The sequence below is a fragment of the Tympanuchus pallidicinctus genome, unplaced genomic scaffold (assembly GCF_026119805.1).
Source record: "Tympanuchus pallidicinctus isolate F22 unplaced genomic scaffold, pur_lepc_1.0 scaffold22, whole genome shotgun sequence".
Taxonomy (NCBI): domain Eukaryota; kingdom Metazoa; phylum Chordata; class Aves; order Galliformes; family Phasianidae; genus Tympanuchus; species Tympanuchus pallidicinctus.
Genome location: NW_026294739.1, coordinates 7,345,944 through 7,369,070, shown reverse-complemented (window position 1 = coordinate 7,369,070; position 23,127 = coordinate 7,345,944). Strand labels below are relative to the sequence as shown.

The 23,127-nt window shown below is 43.5% G+C and overlaps 1 protein-coding gene across 1 annotated transcript; it reads right to left on the bottom strand.

The window, feature by feature from the left end:
- Window positions 1-595: 595 nt before the first annotated feature.
- Window positions 596-22,899, bottom strand: MOGAT1 (monoacylglycerol O-acyltransferase 1). Its single transcript, XM_052685447.1, has 6 exons — window positions 22,717-22,899; window positions 12,289-12,467; window positions 11,916-12,117; window positions 8,253-8,427; window positions 4,595-4,794; window positions 596-1,951 (listed from the first exon to the last, which is right to left on the bottom strand). The coding sequence occupies exons 1-6, from the start codon at window positions 22,808-22,810 to the stop codon at window positions 1,797-1,799; spliced, it is 1,005 nt and encodes a 334-aa protein (XP_052541407.1). The 5' UTR covers window positions 22,811-22,899; the 3' UTR covers window positions 596-1,796.
- Window positions 22,900-23,127: the final 228 nt, after the last annotated feature.

Below are 23,127 nucleotides of genomic sequence, written 5' to 3'. Positions count from 1 at the left end.
CTGCCAGGAAAAGAGGGAGCTTCTTCAGGCAGCACAGCTTGCAGCTCTCATCCTGGCTCCCAGAAGGGCATCCACAATCCTAGCAGGATTTGCTGGCTGAGCACTGGTCACCTCTGAGTGACGGGCACACCAGAAGGCACAGCTCTCCTAAGGACACCAGTCTGCTGGAGGCCTTCCACACCATGTTAGCCCAACAGAAATCTTCATCTAGCAAGTATCTGCACAGCTTTGATTCATTAAGAACCCACTCCTCAGGAGTCAAAGTATTTCACCCTTTTCCCTAAAGACCTTTTTGCTAAGATCTCTTCTTTCCAAGGCTTTAACTCTCCCCAAAATCCCCACTGCATTTCTCCTGAGGAGACTCCAATGTGCTCGGCATCTCCCGGGCAGCCAGCACTGCTACCTGCACCCTGTGCTGGTCTTCCCTGGCTGCAGACAGCCCACGCAGCCCAACATGCCCATGTGTGTCCTGTCAAAGCACCTAACCCACACAAAGCTCAGGCACCAAAGCTGCCCAGGGCAAACCAAACATTTGTCAATAAAAGCAGGTCCGCTAAGTCCACACACAGATGGGAAGCATTTACAAATAGAAGGATTTCATTAAAAAGTTTAATAAAATACTGTAATTCTCTTCACACATCATCATCTCAGTGACCCAGGCACTTTAACTGAAAAGGAGTTTGGCTAAGATTTTTTTTCCCTCTTCAATGCACATCCACATTTCAGAGAAACCTCTCAAATCTAGGCAGCTGTTTGTACACAAAGCATCCTCTCAACCCACCGCACCTCAGAGCCGTGCTCCCACTGCCCTGGGGCAATTACAGCTCTGTCACACAGAAACAGCTCCCCACATCTGTCAGAGGGGAAGAAAGAGGCATAAATCAAGTACTCTTCTCTTGGTGAAGTGTCAGAACTAGACTTGAACAAATGCCACTTTTCCTTCCTTCCGTGGCAGTGCTTGGCGTACAGCTTCTGATTTGCACAAGATGTGAAATTCACACGATTCCCACACTAGTTTCATTGTATACTTCTCCTGTCCTGCCACCTCCTGTGAGATCAGAACTAGTGAACAAAGCTGCTTCATCTCACAAACCGATGATCCAAAGTACAGCTTGCCTAAAAAGGCCACATTATTCAGTGCTTCCCACCACCAGCATATACACACAATAACTCAACACTCTGTCCTTCCTTCCAGCAGAGTTTGGCCTGCTCCATCAGTCGGACCATCCGCTTTTGCTGACTGTCCTATTCAAGGCAGAAAACTCTTAATTATTCATGAATTCACACATAAATGGCTTCTAGTAGCCATCTACTGAAAACATACAAATTCTTCCATGGAAGAGCAGCAGACTCTCGATGTTCAGAGGAAAACTTGCTTTCATATTTGAATGTTGGTGGGACTCCCAACTTCCAACGACAGACCTCGGGGCTATTTACTTTTTCCTGCTCTTGATGTCATGCTGGGACAACGTCCTCTGCTCAAGCTATGGTAAAGTTCTTGGCAGTAAGAACATCAGTGTTGAGTCTCTCACTGGCATTTTTAGTACCGATGAACCCCAAATGGCAACTTGAAACAGCACTTGCTTCAAGGCTCACACCCTAAGGATGGTTGGTTGTGTTTTTTTCCATAAGATAAAGATCAATAAACTATTTAATCCCTTCTTAAAATTGTTCCTTACACAAGGCTAATTACAGATTGCAAAATACAGATTGCGAGAAAAACCTCTTTCAGCATATATATATATATATATATTTTTTTTTTTTCCATGAGATTTGGAATTATAAATTGTAATTTACTACTCAAAGATAAGAGTTTTGTGCTCAGGGATTCCATATTTTCTTTTGTGTTCTTCAAATAATTTTCTGAGTTCCTGCAGATACAGTGCATGTAGCTGTTCAACCTCTTCATTGGTGGGATTCGGGTTCCTTTTAACAACGATGGGGCTTCCCACTGTAAAACAAACACAAGAGCAGGATTAGCTTCATTGACATCTCTTTTCAAGAGAAACCACTCTCCCTCCTGTAATAATGACTCTGCCCCAGCTCACAGCAGAGCCACAACACAGTTGTCTTGCTCTTGGGCCTCATCCTGCCTCTCACAAACCTAATCCCTGGCTCTATTTCTCCCCAGCATTGCTCAAAGTCAGATAAAGTGAATTAAAACTCTGCATCGTTTCAGTTTGGCATGAGAGGAGCAAATGAGGAGCTCAGCTCTAACTCAGAGCAGCTGACCTAACGTACATCCCCGGGGGCTGCCTTGCCACTGGGGCAGTGCTCCACAGAGACAGCTTAAAACAGCACTGAAAAATGTCTACCTTCCCACTATCTTCTGTTCTGAATACTACAAGTATTCAACGTGAGGGGCGCGCCTCAGCAATGAGTTCCATCGCACAAACACACAAGGCTGAAGGGAAACAGGAGTGAAGGAAAGACAAGGCTGAAGGAAAGACAGATATCCTCCAATCTACACAAAATGGGTATCACTGCACCTGTGCCAGAAATCTCGTTGGTTACCTCAGCCCAGCAAGTGGCAGCACTTACAAACCCCAGGGCCTGTGAGGTGGCTGTGAGCCACACACTGCCCACAGGTATCATTCCAGACTGAACACCGTCCACATGTGAGGCACTGCATGAAACCTGCTACTGTGTTTTTTCAGCTGGGGCAAGATCTGGAAGGAGCATGAAGTAATCCCAGAGGGCTCTCTCCTCCACAAAATACTGCAGTTTAAACGCAGTTAGCTAACAGAAGCTTCCCATGATCTCAGTGTTGTGTTGTTCAATCACTACAGTTTTTGAAGGCTGCTCTTCTTTCATTGGAAATGAATAGAGGAATAGAGCATAACAGACCTGATAAAGATTACAGAGGATCTAATCAACTCTCTGCTAGAAAAACAAAGAGATAAGAGCACCCCAAGCAGTTTTCAGAAATGCACCTGAAAATCCCTTTCAACACGTATTGCTGATTCAAATTGGATTGTGTTGACTAAAGGGAAGTGCAGCCAGAGCCTCAGAGGATCTGACTCTGTGTGCTCCTCCTGCAGCTTTGGCTGCCATTGCTCAGATTTAAGATGGCCAGGGGTGAGAAGCCAGCCCTGGGCTCAGCAATACCTTGAGCAAGGGAAATCACTATCCATCAAACACAGGACAGGAAGCACAGTGTCTGAGCCAGCTCCAGGAGGAAGAGGCTCACTGCTACCTGCTGGTGTTCTCTACATGGCTACCAGTGGGGTGAAGCTCAGTGCAGCCCTGCAGCTGTCAGGAGGTGAGCTGACACTTCCAAGCCTGCGTGGAGCCATAGCGTGAGCTGCCCAGAATGCAGCTTTAAAACAGAAACAGCAAAAGCAAAGGCTTTGAGGAGATGACACAGGATCTGCTGCAAGACTCTGCTCTTACTGATTTGTAGCATTATGGTGCTTCAGGCACAGGCCACTTCTGCCCTGGCAGGAGCTATTAAAGTAACGAAGATTTGCTTTTAACTAAAAAAACGTTGTAAAATTCAGAACAGGTAGAAATACAGCCCAATGAAGAACTGCAGAAAATGCATTATTTTCATTCCAGTGCTTTGAAAACTTCATGGCTTTAAATCAAGTGACATTTTCAGCCTGCTTATGCACACTGTGGGCTTTAAAAAATTAAATGTTTTCCAAATTATTTTATTAGATGCACTGATTAAACATAAAAAAGCTACTTCTTAAATGTATGGATCTGATTCATACTAAAATCAAATCCTCCTTCCACTAAGGGAAGGCCTTCTTAGACATCCCTTATGGAAATGCCAAACAAGCTCTGTTTAGTTTTCTGTAGAAACACAATTGATTAGTTCAGAATCGAGCTGAAAAAGATTTATCCATAGTATGTAAGAAACCAACTCTGGCTTTGCACAACCCCTAGCATAACCTTTCTTTTTTTCTACCATTTAAAAAAGACATTCAGTCCTACACTCCAGTGAGAGAAGATGATGAGGATGGAAGCTTTGGGGAAAAAGTTCTCTTCCAAACTGCCTGTCAACATGGCATGCATGTTCTTAATTAAATGTGAATGGATCTTCCCATGGGAGGAAGAAAACAACTAAACCAGGGAGTGGGGGAGGAAGGAAACACCCCGGTGAGCTGCAGGGCCAACCAAGCAGCAGCCTGCTGAAGGCGTGCTCTCCCTTCTCTCCCCAGCAAGCACCACATTGGAACCACCCAGCTCCTTCCAACAACACTGCCACGCTGCAGTGCCTGCACTGCTTCTCTGCAGGTAAAAAATGAAGGTGCTGAGCCTCTTACAAAGTAACATCAGCGTCCAGAACACACAGCAGTTCTGGTATGGGCTGGACAACCCCCTCTGTTTCCTTGAGGACTGCTCAGACAACAAGCCTGAGAACAACTGTGAAGAAAGAATGACTTTTGGCCTGGGACAGAAAGGGGGAGAAAGGATTTCCCCCTTTGAAAAATATACAGAGAGGTATATTTTAAATCTCACACGTTTGTCTTAGGTGCACAGTAACCAGATGCTTCAGTTAGATTTATCCATTCACACAGATATCAATAGAACACTTTTGCATTTTTAAACAATTGCAAACACATTAGAAAAGGCAGAAGGAACTCACCAACAGTATGAATCGGTTGCCTGAAAGGTATTAAGCCAAAACTGTACTGAAATATTCCTCGGGCATGAAACAGCGGCAGAGCAAAGCCCATTATCTTTTGCAACCTCTCCTGTACAGTTCTGAGCAGTGAGCCTCTGGGGTTTGCAACTTGCTTGTAGAGCTCGTTTTCACCAAAGGAAAACACTGGGACCAAATGAGCTCTGTAAAGCAAAGAACAGTGAGAACCCCACACCAGCCTGCATTCGCACTGTGGTTCACACCAGCAGCATGGAAACTTTCCCCAATAATCAGCACAGAACTTCTGCAGCTCCAGAACTCATCAGTAGCAGCATTCAGCTCTTCTGATACACAGCTGCTTTTTGGCTGCGTACAGGTTTTGTTTCCAAAAAAGAAGTCATTCACATACAAGTAGCATTGAGCATTTGGGCAGTATTTAGCTGTTTGCTACCCATTATAACCTTTGATTAATCACAGTAATAAAAATGGATAATTGTATGTACTGTAATTATGATCTTATCCACCGCTACTCCAGAAAGTCCACTCTTGTTCCAGTGTGTTTTCATCTCTGGCAGGCCAAGAAGCCCCACTGCTAACCTCACGGTGCTCCCAGCTGGGCGATGCCAGAAGCAGATCTGAGCCCCTCTGGCTGCTGGCTGGAATAATGCATGCACTTGAGTTCAGCGTAGAAAACATGACAAAAAACAGACATCCGTACAAACAAAGGTCTGATGCCAAACTCCCTCACTGTCCAACTCCCAGACTTCTTGGAAGGCCATTCTTCAGCTATGACTTTATCAGGGGTCAGATCATACCCACAGAAATTCTACTAACTCACTCTGGCTCCTTCACAGCTGAATGAATTTTCATTCAGTTCATGAACTGTGTAGGAAGGAAAGGCACTGAGCAGTTCCTGGATTAACTGCCCTGGGCACTTGCCTCCAAGAGGCAAAGGTACCTCCATACTTTCAGTCTCAACAGCAGCATAAGCAAGATTAGAGCTTAGTTTGATGAAATCGCATTCTACACAGCTTAAGCTTTTAAAAAATGACCAGGGTGATCCTATGCAATCTCTGAAGGATGTTTTATTTGCTTTACCTAAGTCTTAATTTTACCCATTCCACTCAGCTTGCACTGTCTGTTGAAAACACAGTAAAATAGCAGCATTGCTATAATATTGCCACAGTGATTTCCCACAGAGCTCTGAACTCCCGAAGTCCTCGGTGGTGCTGAGGGCAGAGCTGGCTGTAAAGAACTGTGGACAACCAAAACTTCCTGTATGGACAAAACACTGCTTTGGGAGCTTCTCAAGCCTGAGAGTTCCCAAATCCTGTAACTCTCACTCCCTATTCCAACTGGTGTCTGTTCAAAGGTTACTTTCTCCAATGCAGTGCATCACCCAGCTGCTTGTAAAGCAAGTATTAGCACAGTATGTACCAGGCTTTCCATGTAAATACTCCATTTTTTTACTACAACACTGAGACAAACAGGAAAATCTTGTGGAGCAATAGCAACCTAAGACTGAGATTTGTTCTAATCTGCATGGCGAAGGCTGTTGCAAGACACTATGTAGGAGGCTGTGACAGAGAAATAAGTAATTTCTGATTGTGAAACTAAGGATAAGTTGAGTTGACTGATTCATCATTTGTTTCACATTTTTAGGATTTCTTCACTTCATATCAGATACCTGTATTACTTCGGACCACAATGTCATTTCCAGCAGCATAGACAACTTCATCTTACATACCCAGAGCACGTTTGACAAGTTCCCAGCTGAAGAACCAGTGCTTCTCTATACCAGCAGCACAACAACCAGGCCAGGGAGCACAAAACTCCTGGGCCCTGCATCACCCTTCCTCATCCTGTATGATGCTGCACCCCTCCCTTGCCTTTTCACTTCCACTTGAGTTGGAAGCTCATTTCAGATTTTAGTAACTGTTAGAAACAAATGTTACAAGGGATATGTAACATATGGATATGTTATGGGTGGTATCTATATGGATATGTTACAAAAGGATAAGTAACTACTGGATGCAGAGCCTTTGGCACAAGATCTCAGGACTTCAAAAGCTGAACGTTCTGTCATCACACAGTCCAACCGCACAGAAGTTGTATCAGGATTCCCACACTTCTCCTAGCAGCTGCTTCCCTTGAACATGCTCAGACTTTGACTAGCTTGTAGCCCAGCAGTTAGGATGATCATGTGTGAGGTGTGGGAAAGCCGTTCAGGCAGAGACAGAGCATTATTGCCCTCTCAGAGTGCTCTAGACACTAATCCTCTTCCTTAAAGAGGATAACAATTATGTGAAACACCAAACTTCATAAGGCAAAAAGTGGCCCTTGCTGTGTTTTGTAAGTGCCCTGACCTTGTCATCACATGTGAGGATGCTCTTGAAATCACAAGCATGAAAGGCACAGGAGTATCTAGTTTCTCAATCCAAATCAGCTTAGATGAGAGATAAATACCAGCCTCTGTGAACTGACAGATCAGATGTATCTGGACATGCTCAAAAAAGCACTTAAATATTCTTCTAAAATTTGTGGTAAAAAGTAAAAATTACTGATGGTGTTTTGGACCCCATTGGAATTATCAGTTGTTGAGCAGGGTTTAGTGCCCAAACAAGTCCTCGCTCCTCATCCCAATTTACACACAGAAGCATTGTATCTGGGTACAAATTACATTACATTACCTTATCAGAGAACAGATCCTTCATGAGAATTCTAGTGACATTTACACATAAAAAACTCCTGTAACTGTTCTGTGTCAGAATATTTCTAGGAAAAAAAATAATAATAATAAAAAAAAAAAAATCGACCTCAGCATCCTATGTGAAAACAGACGCTCTCTCAGAACCCTCCTTTCTTCCAGTTAATGGCTTAGGAAGAGTGCTACAGATCTGTCGAGGATTAATATTGGTTTCTCACTGCTTTGCATGTCATATATAACTCTGAGTGTCTGACAGCTTAGCAGAACAAACGGCTCCACTTTTCCCAGTACACAAGATTCTGCACCTGTCCAGCATTAATACAACCTGTACTGTGTGCAACATGCTAAAGTATTAATACCAGCTCTGTTCAGTCATACATTCATGGATGTTTGATAGTAAAAAATAAGCTAGCTTCTCTTGAGATTCACTTCAAATATTCCCGGAAACTTACTTTTGTAAATAACAATCTTTCAAAGAAATTATTCAGAATGGAGGTGAAAAGAAATCTTCCTGGACTATGCTTTACAGTGATTTAATGAAACAGGGCCTAGCGCTCTTATTTACTTATTGGCTTCAAACAATAAGAAAACTCTGTTGTAATATAACTTCAATATACAGAAGAGAAAACAGAATGGCTGCAGTCAGCAATAAAATCTGAGGTTTACTAACACTGTTTCACAATTCTTACTTTTTGCTACTGCAATATAAAGCAACTGAAACAGATCACCAAGATATGCTAATAAGTCCACCTACTGCTCACCAATTATGAAAGGCAAAAGGGATTTTTCAACACTCATAGATTGGATGGAGGTGCACAGACTGGCTCTTATGTCAGAGATCTGCATGTACATTTGCATGTACATTAACAGTTCTTTCAAATTCTAATTGTGGGCTTACTGTACATAGTATGTATTTAAGACTCTGCATTCAAAGTGCACTTGGTGGATACGTACCCATGTTTCAAGGCCATTTTAATGAAGCCCTTCCTCTTGAGAATGTTCAAAGTCAAACTCCCAGGATGTGCATTCAGAGATTCCTCTGCTCCTCCAATCACAATGACGGATGCATGGCCGCCTCCCGCGTTATTCAGCACGTATGAGACGCTCTCCTTGGAGGCAGAAACCATTCCTTCAGGAGCAAACATTTTGAGAGTGATTCACTATAGCTTCACGTGCAAGTGCTGTGGAATTCATGAAATTTTGAAATAGTGTCTAAATGATGTTTCTCAGCATTTACAGCACGTCACAAGAGTCTAAAGGTTTGGGTTCAACCTCCTCACTCTACAAAAGATTTGGTCCTAGACCTAAGTCCTTTAATTTCACACTTAGGACTTAAATGATTTGCCTGCCACAGAAATCTGAGATCTTCAGGGAAATGTATGCCCTTCTGCCTGCTCAACACAACTCACATTCCACGTCAGCTGAATTGCAGCAGATAAAGCCACAAAGCACAGAGTGCTTAACAGAATGATTGGTGAACTTGTTAACTTAAACACAGATCTGTGATGCCAAGCTGATTCCCTTCTCTTCAGAGCTCTTAGCAGCAGCTTCACTGAAGGCAGTGGCACAGCAGCATTAGAAGAAGCAGGAAAGGCTCAGCTGTTTCAGCTTATGATGACTACATCAGCTTATTCCCTAGTAACCAGGACCTGCCACTCAAATTTATTGAGGCTAATCCCTTCTTGCTTGAGTAGCAGTACTTTCCTGGTGCTGCTGCCATACTGATACTTCTACTCAGAGGTGCACTGACACACGAGCCCGTAGCATTGACTCAGACCTTGCTCTGAACTTGGTACACTGAGATATCCCCTTTCTAACAGAAATATCCAACCCCTCCAGAGTTCCTTTGTACCATAAATTCTTACTGAAAAGGCTCATAGTGGTACCACTCACCCAGAAGCCATGTTTAGTCATATTGTGTTGAATTAATATACTCAGCTTCTAGAATAAGCAGTACTAGATGAAATCTATGCTTTCTTTTTTTTTTTTTTTTGTCCACTTTGTGTTTTTTGGTTGCTTGGTGCTTGTTTGATTTGTTTTTGAGGTGCTGTTTTGGGTTTGTTGTGTTGTTTGTTTTGGTCTGGTTGTTTTCTGTGCTGTTTTTACAGGGCTTCCATCAAAGCCTGCTCTTTTGAATGCTGAGTGAAGGCTTCTTCTTTCCATCTCCCACAGAGACATAACAACACAAATTATGAAATCTCACAACAAAAAACAACAATTGTGATCTAACTTTCAGAGTTGGCTACCAAGAGAAATAGCTTGCTACTGGAGCAAATTAAGAGCACTCTAAAAAAAGCTATTTGCCACATACAACTTTACAGTCACTGCTACTCTGAAAAAGGCAGCTGGCCTGAGCCCTGCAAGTCATTAGGGAGATGTTCTTTCACCAATCAACATGCATTTTTCTCAAAGAGGAAGCAATGTCTTTCCCTGGGACAAACTCCTCTCCCTTTTGAAGTGAAGGCAGGGCACTGCTCCCACCACACAGCAGTTCAGCTCAGAGAGAAAAAGCCTGGGAAAAAAAATAATATGTTACAAGTATGGCTTTTAGTAACATGAAGATTTTGTAAGTGTTTCATAACTTGACTGATAACCTGTATTATACTGAAGGGTCCTCTTTGGTTTATCAGCTACAGACCGGAGAAGAAGCAGCTAAGATGCTGACCATAATGTAGCATGTTTTTACTCAAGATATTTCTCATCCAGCAGGTAAATATTTATTTCTGTAGGTCAAGATGGCAACAACACGTAAACTGACTTTCAGGCTAAGCAATGTTTAAATTTGTCATCTTTCATCACTATCAGTCTGTCAAATTTGCAAGCCTGAAAAAAATCCTCTAAAATATAGATATATTTTTTTTTGCATGGCAAGGCATCCAGTGGTAAGCTGAAGTAGATGTAGATTTGCAACTCCAGAATCAGTCTGAACATCCTAGACATGTTTCCCATATGGAGCAAATGAATAGCTTGTCTGAAATCAGCACCTATGTTACAGTCAGGTCTAAGAGCTAGTTCTATCTCCCAAACCTCCTCTTGCCCACTGCACTGTACTTTCTCAAATGCTGCAGTTCAATGAATTTAAGTGAAATAGCTCCTCTATTAAACCACTGGGGGGAAACACTACTCAGTGACAGAACTGTAGTCCTGATGTCATTACACCTTTTTCTATTTACCAATCTCTATTGCATGCTATTTTTGTCTTTTATTATTGCACTACTAATGACCAGCATGACTCCCTTATGACAAATGCGATACAGAACAGTGAAAAAAAAAGTGCCTGTCTTTACAGTTTATACCTCTGTTAAAAACACACAAATTTGAAGTGTGGGACCTTAGTCAGAAGTAGGCAATTGGCTTTTGACTAAATCTGTTTGTACTGAGTAGGACTTTAAGCTTTACAGGTGAGAGATTATCCTCAGTGTTTTTCAAGCATCATTGCACAATGACTGAATTACATTATACCTTCATACGCTGTGCTCCTCTTGTAAATAAACGCTGCTTAGCACCGCTGTCTCTCAGTTAGAGGACAGACCAGCAATTTTTTTTTTCATTAAACAAAAATGACTCAGTGATATGAGTGGCAAAAGAAAAAACCAGAGTCCTACAGTCATGAAACCCCCCCAGTGAATCTATTAGAAGCTCTGTAGGAACCTTTTAGTCATACAAACTCCCAGCTTCCCAACCAGCAGTTTCCTTGGTGTCAAGGTTGTTTCTGTGCAAGAAGCACAGTCTCAGGCTAAAGTCTAAACCAGAAGCTCAAAAAGCCTCTTTAATTCAATTCCCCACTTTGAGAACCACTTACTAAATCGTTCATTCTCACAACACATTTAGGATAAGGTGAAGGAACAGTGATTGCTCAAAAGCCACCAAACAAGTGCCAGAGTTCAGCAAGGGTGGGAGGGCTGAGCTAGGGCAGGTTCTGAGGTTTGGAACAGCAGGGTGGGGAAGGGAAAGCAAAGCTCTCAAAACACCTCTGACCAAAGGCTACAGAGAGAGCGTGGGCTGCTGGAGGCTCCTTTCCCCTTGCCTGGCAGGCAGGCGACAGACAGATGACATGCCCATTCAGTCCCTGGCTGCATTAGCTCCAGCTCCCCTTCCTACCTTCTTGCTACATCTAGAAAACAAAAATCAGTTTTGCAGTGACGCTCTCATGATCAGCAATTACTTGACCTATAACTGTTTATTTGTTCTAGCTACGATAATGTTCTAAAAGGTAGAGATATAGTGTTTGACCTTAAGATTTCAGATTTAATAACTAGCATTAACACCCAACAGTTCTCTTAGAAGAGCAATTACTTTGAACCTGTTCCTGCTGTAAAGCTCTTTTTTTCTTTTTGCAGTGTATCAGCTGCATTGCATCTGCTCAGACTTCCACTAGGATTGATTTTCAATAATGACATAATTAGACAGTTTAGCAAAATTAACAAACTTCCCAAAAATTTCAAAATTATTTTGCAACCAGAATTCAGTTCATCATACAACAGCTCCAGATAAGCACCAGCTCTGATTATTCTGAAGTGAAATTACTTACAGCTTACAGGTACAGGATCATATTGTACATTTGAAACAGAAGGTGCGAAAATGCAGCAAGAGCTAAGACAGTCTGCTTTTACCTACCAGCACTCATTACATATTCTCTGAAGAAGGGACAGCCAAACCAGATGGGCATAATATGAAGATATGGAGTAAGTCCGGGAAATAAATTTTTGAAACTTGGACCAGTGCAAAAGTTTCCAAAGGCTCCAGCTACCAGCACCCCATGAGGGTGAAAGCCAAGTAAGTAGTTGTGCTTTGGATCCAAATCTGAAGTTTTTATTAGCTGAAAAAGAGAGACAGTGGAGGACACTTTAATCCTTGTATCACAGCTATTCTGAAAAACAACAAAAGCACGGAGACTGCATATTGACACACTGGCATTAGTCCATGCCAACAGCCATTCAAGCTGTCTCTTTTAAAACATTTACAATTCGGTGAGAAACCTTTTACCCACCTGAATGGGGAAGTATTCCCTGAAGTAATTCCAAACAGTCCAGTTCCTGACCCACTGAGACCTCCTGCCCCCAGCGCATGGCGTCCCCCAGTCGAGGTACAGCCACAGCAGGTACAGAACACCAAGGAACCAGAAGTTGCCCAGAATCAAGAGCACGAATAATCCACAGCAAAACTGCCCTGCATGAGATGGAGGAAAATAAAACAAAAATCACGTCACTATTACTAATCTCTGCAGGACTGGTTGGTTGGTTTTCTTCTGTTTGTAGACCTTGAATTCCCACTGTTATTGTGGGTGCTACTCAGAATGTACACGCACTGAAGTTAGCTTGTTCATATTGCGTGAATAAAATAAAAAAAGATGCAATATTCCAGTGAACCAGAAGTTGGCAGGAGAGGCGCAAAATGGAAAAGGGCTGCAGCAAGACCTCGTATTACTGGAAATGGTGTTGGGCAATTCTTTTCTCTCTCTACTTCTTCATTTCTCTACCTATATAGTGTGGATGGTACTTCTCCCTATGGAAGGTGCCCTGCTGCTGACCAAGGAGAAGCACTAGACAGAACCAAAACAGCAAAGGTTCCATTTCAGCCTCTGAACATGTCACTGCAAAGAGAAACTCAGCATTTCTATGGGGGCTCAGTAGCAGTTTTACACCCTGCTACTTTCAGACCCAGGTAAATAAGAACTGTGGCATCCTACAGCATAAATACACACAAAATACCTTATACACAATTCAAAAAACTTAAAAAAGGGAAAAAAAGATTGAACAGATGATATTATTGTGGGGCTCAAACCTGAAATTCAGGAAAACTCCCTATGGAAATATTACCTTTGTAGGACATGCAGAATTCTGTGCTCTTGCAGCAAAGCAAACAAATATGGGCAGCCAGCAAAAGCCAGGGCAGCAGTATGTGCTGCTGTCTGCCTGCAGTACACCTTACATCAGCTGCTTACTCTGGCTTCTTGCAAGCAAAATGCATCAGTTGCATGGATAAGAGTAATTCAGCAGATGCTAAATTCCAGGTGGCCCAGGCTTTGGTGCTGTCTGTTCATATGACAGCAAGAAAATCAGGACCTTGTTCTCGCTGGAAGACTTAATAGGCAGAGCTGCATCAAACAGGCATTATTCTGTGGCGCCTTAGAAAGCAGCCTTTTAAGAAGCATGTTGTATATCTCACAGCTGACAGTCTTTCATGAAGGCAATACCCTGTTGCTTCCCAAAAGAAGCTGTACCAGTGAAACACCCTGGGCTAGGTAAAGAGAGCAGAATAAAAACATCGCAGAAGGGCAGCAGCCAATAATTTGACTAACACAGTGAAAACACTGGCAGCACTTATAACTGTAAAATAAGCAAACGAATCAACTGTAAAAAAACCACTTGTCTCAGTTAAGATGAGCTTCATTAAAGATTTTCCCTAGCAGAGTTTACCTGGGAGCTGAAAGCTATCAGCAGATTCCCTACATCGGGGAAGCGCAGGTTTCGAGGTGTTGAAATCAGAGCCTAATTTGGCATGTAGGCAGTCCTGCATTTCCTCCAACCTGAATACTTATTTTTTCTTGAATTTCTCCCAACTCACTTCTTATTGCCCCCCTTTCACACGTCTCTGTGCCTTCAGTGTAGAAATGGATATGTTGTTAGGGGGTAACTGAGTACTACTGCAGAATGCAGAAACAGGCAAAGCTGCTGGTTAGACTGTGCAGGAAAGAGATGAATATTCCTGGCAGGGAATGAGCAGAAAAATAAGGAACTGCATTTGTTTACAGGAAAGGACAGAAAACAACTCCCAGCCAAAACTGAAGCAGGATCAAACATCCCTTGTGAAGGATGCTCCACAGTTGTTTCAGTAGAACCAGGACAGAAGGCTACTGCTTCTGCTTAAACCTCACACAGAGGGAACCTCAGTAGAACTAGAAAAATACCACAGCTGAGATACACAGACCTCCAAAGGCAGCGTGGAAAACCTCCAGAAAACAGCAGCATGTTGTAGGGAAGATTTTTACCACGGGCCAAGGAATGTGGGTGAAGGAGGACAATCAGTTGCACTTCTCCTGAGAGAGAACTCACTGGGAATCCCACACTGGCAACACTTCAAAATAAGGAATAGAAGGATTTGGAGGAAAAGCCCTTATCTATTCTTTAAAGAAGAAATTGTGAAATAATAGGAATTTCCATAAATGATAACCTGGACAGGATACAAAGGGTCACAGGCTATATTTGAGTAAGTTTTTAAATTGCCATCAATTAATGAATTTCAAGTTCTCATGAGGAAGTTGGTATTTATATTCTGTAGCCTTCCTTTCAGAAGCACTTTTGGCTCAGTGCAGAATCACGTGGTTTTTAAGTACCAGTTACCTAGCCAAACAGTTGAAAGGGGCCTTGGATCAAAGCAAAGCATCCTTGCTGTGAAAGCTAATTAAATCAGCAGTGTGAAGTACTAGATAGCACTATTTAATACCATGCAGACATACAGTGGAGACCAGCAAGCTCACTACTTTGCTTTAGCCAGAACAGAACTGGAGCCAAGGTTAGTGCAGAAAGTACAGGGAGTTGAGTACCCTGCCTACACTTCCTAGAGCTCAGCATCTCATAGCACAAAGCCCATTTATTATAGCATTCACAAGGAAACATGCAAAGCAAATTCCTTCTACCATGCCTCCTTATTATTTCAGTGCATTAACTCACGGCAAGATGAGTTAAACACTGATGACTCAAAACCAATGAGCCTGTAAACACAAAACCTGTATTTTCACCTTTGGAAAAGTCAGTGAGCACATTTAAATTCACAAATTCTAGGGAAAAGGTAAATGGCATGGAATTTGTCGCTTGGCTGTATTGTTGCCCCCTCCAATGTACTTTTAGCATACACTGTGAGTAATTTTTCAATAAATTTGAATTAAAGCTTTGAAAATATTTCAGTGGTGTTTTGAAGCAGTGGGTGGAAAAAGGAGAACATGGATTAGAAGACAAATCAATACTACAAGACTCCCAACATCTGGTTCGCCAGCCAAACCTGGGCTACTGACTTTAAGTTTCTTTTCCTCCATTTTTCAAATTATAACATGGGGAATATACCATCCTGCTGCATGATGAAAAAAATCTATACACAGTGTTAGTTGGTAGTACCAGCAGCCATCTTGCCCAATGACGCTTGAACATCTGATGTTTCACTCGTTAAATACACCCTGAGATTGCAGCAGCAAGCACCAAATCCATAAAACGGTTAAATAGCACAGAGATAGGAAGTAGGAAACCAACATACTGGGTTGGTAAACACAGGTGATCCCATCTGGAAGCTCCAAATCCATCTGCAATCACTAAAGAGCTGAAAACATTTGAGTAGTACCTGCTGTGAGGGCCCCCAAATCTAAGATCAGCAACAGGAAGAAAAGCCTCCCATCGCTCCCAGAACAACAACAGCTCATGTCCAGCCAGTGTAGGCTCTCCAGAGCACTGCACTAATCAGTACCATCAGCTTGCCTTCCAGACAGAGCCACTCACATCAAGCTCTCTGGGCTGCAGGAAGGCTCAGACAGCCCAAGTTCTGCCACGGGTCCCGCTGTAACTGCAGCACTTAGCAGCAAAGCTAAGGAGGCTGCCAGAGTTGGGCAATTTGAACCTCACCCCTCAGTGGATGCAGTAACAGGGACATCTCTACGCCACTGGGATTATGGCAAATAAATACGCTAGTAGAGATACGATTTTTAATACTTATAATCTGCTGGGCTTGGAGTATGCATGCCTACCAATAGATAACACAAGTCTGCACAGAAAGCAAGCTAAAAAATTTCATTTCTTACTTCTGTGGCCAGAGGAAAAATAAAGATAGCATCTTCTTTAACAACTGCATTGACATACCTACCACAGAACAGGCCTTTCCTTACCCTTAGTCTTCAGAGCAGCAACACTTCTGAGCTATGTGTGAGGAACAGAACACTGGGGGGAATGCAGAAGGAGAACGGTACAGCAAACTTTTAGTCTCTAACGAACACTTTTTTCTTCTCTATTACCACTCAAGATAACACTCATAAGTTGATATTGTCATTGCAAACAATTTCTCCCTGCTTACTGGATGCTTTTGCTAGGGAAAAGAAAAAAACAACTAAAAAACAACTTAGCTTCTGGAAGCACTTTCTAAGTTACCTTTAACTAGTAAAGAAAGGGATAGAAAGCACGGGAACTTGCTGCCTACGTGTGGCAGATATGGACTCCCAAACAAAACTGCAACAAAAAGAAGGTGGCAGCTAATTTAAATTAACTGCACTGGAATGCAGTTGAAATCCACTTAGGTTTTGTAGCCATCTTCAGGACAGAGATGATGAGGAAGTCAGCACTGCTGAATAGATCACTGATCCTTCTTGGTGTATTGGTCACAGTCCAGAGCCACAGCCACAGCGTATTTGAGCATTCCTACCCAGGGAGTTGTATTTCAACATTACCCTGATAACAAATGCAAATCCTCAGACGCCAAGGTTTGGAAGGTTGGTTTAAAAGCTTGTTTATTCTGCAATTTGGTTCTATTTTCAAGCAAGCATATCTTCCATTGGCAAATACTGATAAACTAGAGATACAGAGCATTAGGCACTATTAGCTGCTAGACAGAGCAGTCTGGATACAGTAAATCCCTCAGTTACTAATTACCAAATCCTGAGACAGCATGCCAAAGAACATGTAAGTCTACAAACTTCCTACACCTTTATTCCTCCTTAGGCAATCAGTGTTAGTTAAGCTCACATACAGGTTGCCACACTAGATGGCCACTGGCCTGACACAGCACAGCCATTTTTCTGTTCTTATATACGCACAGACACGGCTAAATTCCCTCCCTAAGATGTAGGTAACAGAGCTAGCATTCCTAGAAATACTAGTCAGTCAGGCATCAGCAAATACCCTGTTATTCTGTGATCATACATCAGTCCCTGCCTGAGGGTCAGCAATACACATCCAGGATAGATGAGTACAGAGAGGGACATGAAAACAAGCACGCTATCAGCCAGCTAGCCAGGAAGGCTCATAGCTTTCAGAACAACTTGTCTGTTAAAGAGAGAAGAGCAAAGCTTTGAAGAAGAATGAGATAGTGGTTTTGCTAGCCATCCAGCTGATGAATCAGTTCAACATAGGGTAACACAGGGTAACAGAACATCAAGAAATGTTTGGGGAAAAGGTTATTTTGTTTTCTATATGAGCACATCATAGCACGCATCTGCTTTCTCACTGCTGAAGTCACTTGTTATTCCTGTAGCAATATCTCACTCTGTGGCAACTGTTTCATCACTTTTATTATTTTGGGGAAGCCAGAACCAGAACTCAAATCGTCTCTGGCCAAATTCAGCTAAGGGTGTTTCACCCTACACATGCACAGAAGTTCAATTGCTAGAAGACAAGGTGCACATCAGTATACACAGATTCTTTTGGCATATTATTTTGTGGCTTCATGCATATTCTAGTTTTTATTATGTATTATTTAGTATTATTATTTTGCAAATAAACACAGGAGTGCACATGTAACACTCTCTTCCCGGCTCCCCAGTAAAGGCAAGCCAAGTCCCACCACTGCTGGGCCTAGAAAGTAAACCATAAAAGAGGTAGCATGTGTGCCTCGGCTCGAAGCTAAATCCTGGTAACTTGTCCAAGGATTGAACACATTTTATCCCTCTGCTTCACTGCTGTTACTTGATTTATGCACATCAGAGAGGAAGATGACACTGCACTCACAAAGTAGCACATGAACTAAATATAACAAAATTGAATTATTTTGCCTTGAAACAAACACTTGGATCCATCATCTCCTACTGATATGAGCTGAAGCTCATTCACAGATAAGCAGTATTGTGGCACACAGCTCACCTCTGTAACTCTTTTAGGGACTCAGTTATTATGTGAGGAACAGAAAATCCACACTAGTTCTTAGTGGGAGAAGATCAGACATACAGCTAACTGTAGCAGAATGCAGTTAAGATTCTTAAGAAAAAGACTGCCAAGCTTAAAAACAAAGATCACAGAATCACAGAAAACCCTGACTGGGAAAGGATCCTCAAGTCCAACTCCACAGCTCCACTCAAGACCACCCAAACCCAATGCCTGAAAGCGGTGTCCCAACGCTCCTTGAACTCTGGCAGCTCGGGGCTGTGCCCACCGCCCTGGGATCTGCTCTGTGCCCACCGCCCTGTGCTGCAGAACCTCTCCCTGACCCCAGCTGCCCCTCCCAACACAGCTCCATGCCGTTCCCTCAGCCCTGTTGCTGTCACACAGCAGAGCTCAGTGCTGTCCCTCTGCTCCTTGTGAGGAGCGGCAGCCGCCATGAGGGCTGCCCTCAGCTCCTCTGCTCAGGGATGATCAAACCCAGGGCCCTCAGCTGCTCCTCACACCTCTTGCCCTCCAGACACTTCTCCATCTTCGCAGCCCTTCTTTGGATGCTCTCTGATACTTTTATGCCCTTATACTGCAATGCCCAAACCTGCCCCCAGTGCCCATGGTGCGGCCACACAGTGCAGAGCAGAGTGGGACAACCCCTTCCCTTGCCCGACCTGATGCACCCCAGGGTACAGCTGGCTTTTTGGACTGCCACAGTACACTGCTGGCCTACATTCAACTTGCTGTCAACCAGAAACCCCAGATCCCTTTCTGCAGGACTGCTCATCCAGGACTGCACAATCCCAGGTGCAAAATCCAGCACTTGCTCTTGCTAAATTTCGTGTGGTTGGCAATTACCCAGCAATCTGATTTGTCAAGATCTTTCTGCAAGGCCCTCCACCCTCAAGGGAGTCAACAGCTCCTTCCAGTTAGCATCGTCTGCAAACTTACTATAACTTCAAGCCCTGTATCCAAGCGGTTGATGGAAATATTAAATAGAATAGGCCCTAAAATAGAGCCCTGTGGAAGCCCACACCAGTAACACCCCTTGTGTTCATTACCTGTCACAATTTATTTTGAGAATGGGATGCAACATGGGAGCAATGCAAGCTCTCTGCTCTTGCCCCTAGTCAGCCCAACAGCACTAGCAAGCTTGCAGATCTCATTTCTGCAGGTGATGTTCTGCTTGGGATTTGGCTGGAAAACAGCACAGGCAGCCCAGAAGCAGCCACCAGCACGCAGAACCACGCACTGCATAAGCCTGGAGTCACACCTGCCCTGAGACTGCCAGCCCTTGGCCAGGCCAATGAACAGTAATTACAGGCATAGAACTACATTCACCAAAATCATATCTTTTTTTTTTTTTCCTTCCCAAAAATAGATAAATGATTTGACATTAAGCTTCAGCCTGAAACTTTTCTGGATATGACAACAGCAGACTTTGATGCTTTGGTTTCCTAGACTCCAAGGTGATACTTTTCTTTTAAAAGCAACAAGCCCATTCAGAACACTTTTCTCTTTCATGGAACTTGATCTAAACTACTGCAGCCTGCTGCACTTAGAGTGCATGAGAAAGTAGCACAGAGCAGGAAACTGTTAGACTAGCTCCTAGATACAGCTCATAGTATTTCAGAGCTCATTTTTGCTTCTGGAGTCATGGATAACCAACAGAATAACCAGGGTTACAATAAAAACTTGGGTTTTTTTTTTTTTGTTTGAGGGCAAATTTTGGCAGCTTACATTACAGAACAGGAAAGTACAGGAACTTACACGCTGCATTTTAAGGAGGTTCCTTTTGTTTAATGAACTGCTGTGTACATCTATACAGCTTTTTCGAGGCAGAGGCATGTTTATTCTGCCTATGCTCTAAAGCAGAAGAATACACTTGCAGTACAGACCTAGCCCAGGCCGGTAAGCAAAGCAAAGAAGCAGAACTCACCTGTCCTTGGTTGACTGATTAGCTCTTTCTACAAGTGGTGATAAGCAATTGCAAACTGAAGATTCACAGTGTGAGGTAACTATTGCACACATGTACTTCAGCCCAAACTGCCCACAGCCTTTAGTGTTAGCAAAGGGGCATTTTCAACCATGATATGAAAACCATGCAGCAATGCAACAGTGGAATCCTGAAGAGCCAGAAGCAAAGACCATCACAAAGCACTTTTTACAGAACATGTAGGTGCTCTTTAAGAGTCCTAGAGAGGAAGACAGAAATCAGTGCTGTATTTCCAGAGCCTTATATCCAAGCCACACCACAGATTCAATGTTACAACAGACTCAAGTTTCCCTTACAGCACCAAATCACATTTTCATGTCCTGTTTCCCAGATTTAAACGGTGTCTTCACCTGGTTCAACTTTTGTCTTTCCAGGCACTAATCTTTAAAGTTCTCCAACTTTGTCTTTTCATTCTACTGAGCCATTTTGTTCAGCTTAGGCTGAATAAGCACATCCTAAATGAACAACAGTTGGAAAAAAAGCCAACACACTATTTATTCACTGTATAATATCTATAATAGAAGCTATTAGTTTCCATCTCATGTTACCTGAAGGTTTTTATCTGAGAAAGATTGAATTTACAGGAAAGCCTTGCCTGGTATAAACTAGTTTGAGCCACACTAAAAAAAAAACAAACAAAAACAAACAAAAAAACTCCCACGATAATAATATCCACTCAAAGACCAGCCCCACAACCTTCCCTGTGATCAATTCACACAGTATTCCACTCGTGCCCAAGTGTTCTCTGCATGACCCAAAAGCATCACTTTTGAATTCAAGAATTTAAGAACTCTTTCCACACCTGGTTGCTCAGTGAGTGCAAAAAGGATAAAGGACAGCTAAACATAACCAGTATCCAGAACGCTAAGAACAAATCTATTGCTTTGGTTCTTATTTAGGATTCAACCAAATGACCTTTTTCTGGATCCAAGTGAAATTTTTTAACCCTCCCATTCTGACTGACACGTGACTGAAATGGTGCACCTATAAGATGACAGGGTCACTTCAGAAAGCTTGAACAATAAGTGAAATGCAGGCAGATTATTATCAGCATCACTTCAGCCTCTTTTTGAGCATTAACAAACTGTTTCAAGGCCAGGCTAGATGTGTCTCTGAGCAGCCTGGTCTGGTGGTTGGTAGCCCTGAACATAACAGGGGGGGTTGAAACTAAATGATCATGGTGGTCCTTCTCAACCCAGGCCATTCTATGATATAATATAATAGTTAACTCATTATATTCAACATAAGCAACTATAAGATCCCTGCCAGCTTCCCTTCACACTTGTTCCCAGGTAGTGCCAGCTGCAGAAGACAGCTGCTTGTTTATTCTACTTAATCTAGCAAGAGGGGATTTCTGCTGCTCATTCACTCCAACTAAGCACAAAATGACAGGATTTTCTGTATTCCTCAAGGAAGTAGCAGCACTGCCACCACATATGCCGGGACAAAAAATTGTTTTCTCTCACTGCTACTTGGTGTCCACTGTTCTATTTAAACTGGAATAATGAGAGATGCTAACATTTAATTCAGTAATACAGACTCAAAAGCACAGACTATTTGCAATGTAGCCACAGACATAAGCAGACGGACATTATATGTCCAACCACATATAATTTAGAGGTAAAATAAACTAGACAAATGCTAAGGGTAAGTCTGTAAAGATGTTCCATATCCTCCATGCTTCCCTCATGTACATAAGTGATTTGTGCACAGTCAAATAACCCTACAACAGCCTGAAACACACCACACCTACATCTGAATGACGGGATATTTCAAAGATGTACAAGAAGCTCACACATTCTCTTTCTCCATCCAAATCCTGAAGCACAGATGATGGCGAAGCATTCCAGGGTTACACACAATCGATCACACCATACTTTGGGTCAGATCTGCCCCATGAGTACTCACACAGAGCCCTGCTAATCTACACGGGCTGGGGATCTGGTCACAGAGGATTACAGATCAACTTACCTGATGAAGTGACTCATTTTATCAAATTGCAGATAACTACCCATCAGATTTGCTCGCTGTGATTAGATTTTCAGTGATAAGAGCCTACCTATTAGGAAAGCTCTCTACAAAACAATTGGAAGAACAAGTTCACTAGGTAAAATTGTCAGTAAGCAAATACATTCTTCATTACTTTACTGAAGTGGTTGTGTTACTGGCTGGCAGTTCACTCAAGCCATCAATTTTATTAATCACCTACTTAAATGAGAAGTTCATTGAATTACAGCACATTAAGCTATTTGACAGCAGCATCAGTAAAGTCTTTAGGTGGCATTCCCTACCAACTTGGCGTTAGCTGTCAGAAACCTGGCAGGCAGCTCAATGAGGATGCCATCCCTAGCATCTTAAGAACCTATCCTTAAAAGAATCCATAGAAAGGAAGAGACCCGGCAGAGGAAACGCCAAGCGGAGCAGTCAGAGAAGAGCCCATCGCAGAGGTGCCCAGCCCGCCCGGGGCCAGCGGCGGGCACAGCGCGGCGCTCACCGCCGCACACAGGTGGTCGCGGGCGAGAAAACCCCGGTTAGGCCCTTCTCGTTTCGGGAAGGACAGGAAAGAAGACGGGGCTGTTACCCAGCAGGAGGAAGGAGAAGATCCACTGCAGCACCGCGACGGTCTGGATCCTCCTCTTCAGGGGGACGTTGACGGGAGCGAAGCGGACCTTCATGCTGAGCAGCGCGGGCGCCGAGCGGGAGCAGGGGAGGCACGCAGCGCCCGGCCCGCACCTGCCGCCTCCTGCCTGCGCCCCGCCCGCCGCCAGCGCTGCCCACGGCCGGCACGGCTCCGGCGGGCGGGGCCGGGCGGCGGGGCGGAGCTCGGGGCGGAGCTCGGGGCGGGGCGGCGCGTCCCGCGGGGCCTCTGGGCGCTCCGGGCTCGGCGATCGCCGCAGCCTCATCTTCCCTCGCGGAAAGTCCACGCCCGCGCTTTATCCGCACGCACGGCCCCGGCGCCCGTCGGTCTGCGCCGGGCCCCGCGGCAGTTCCA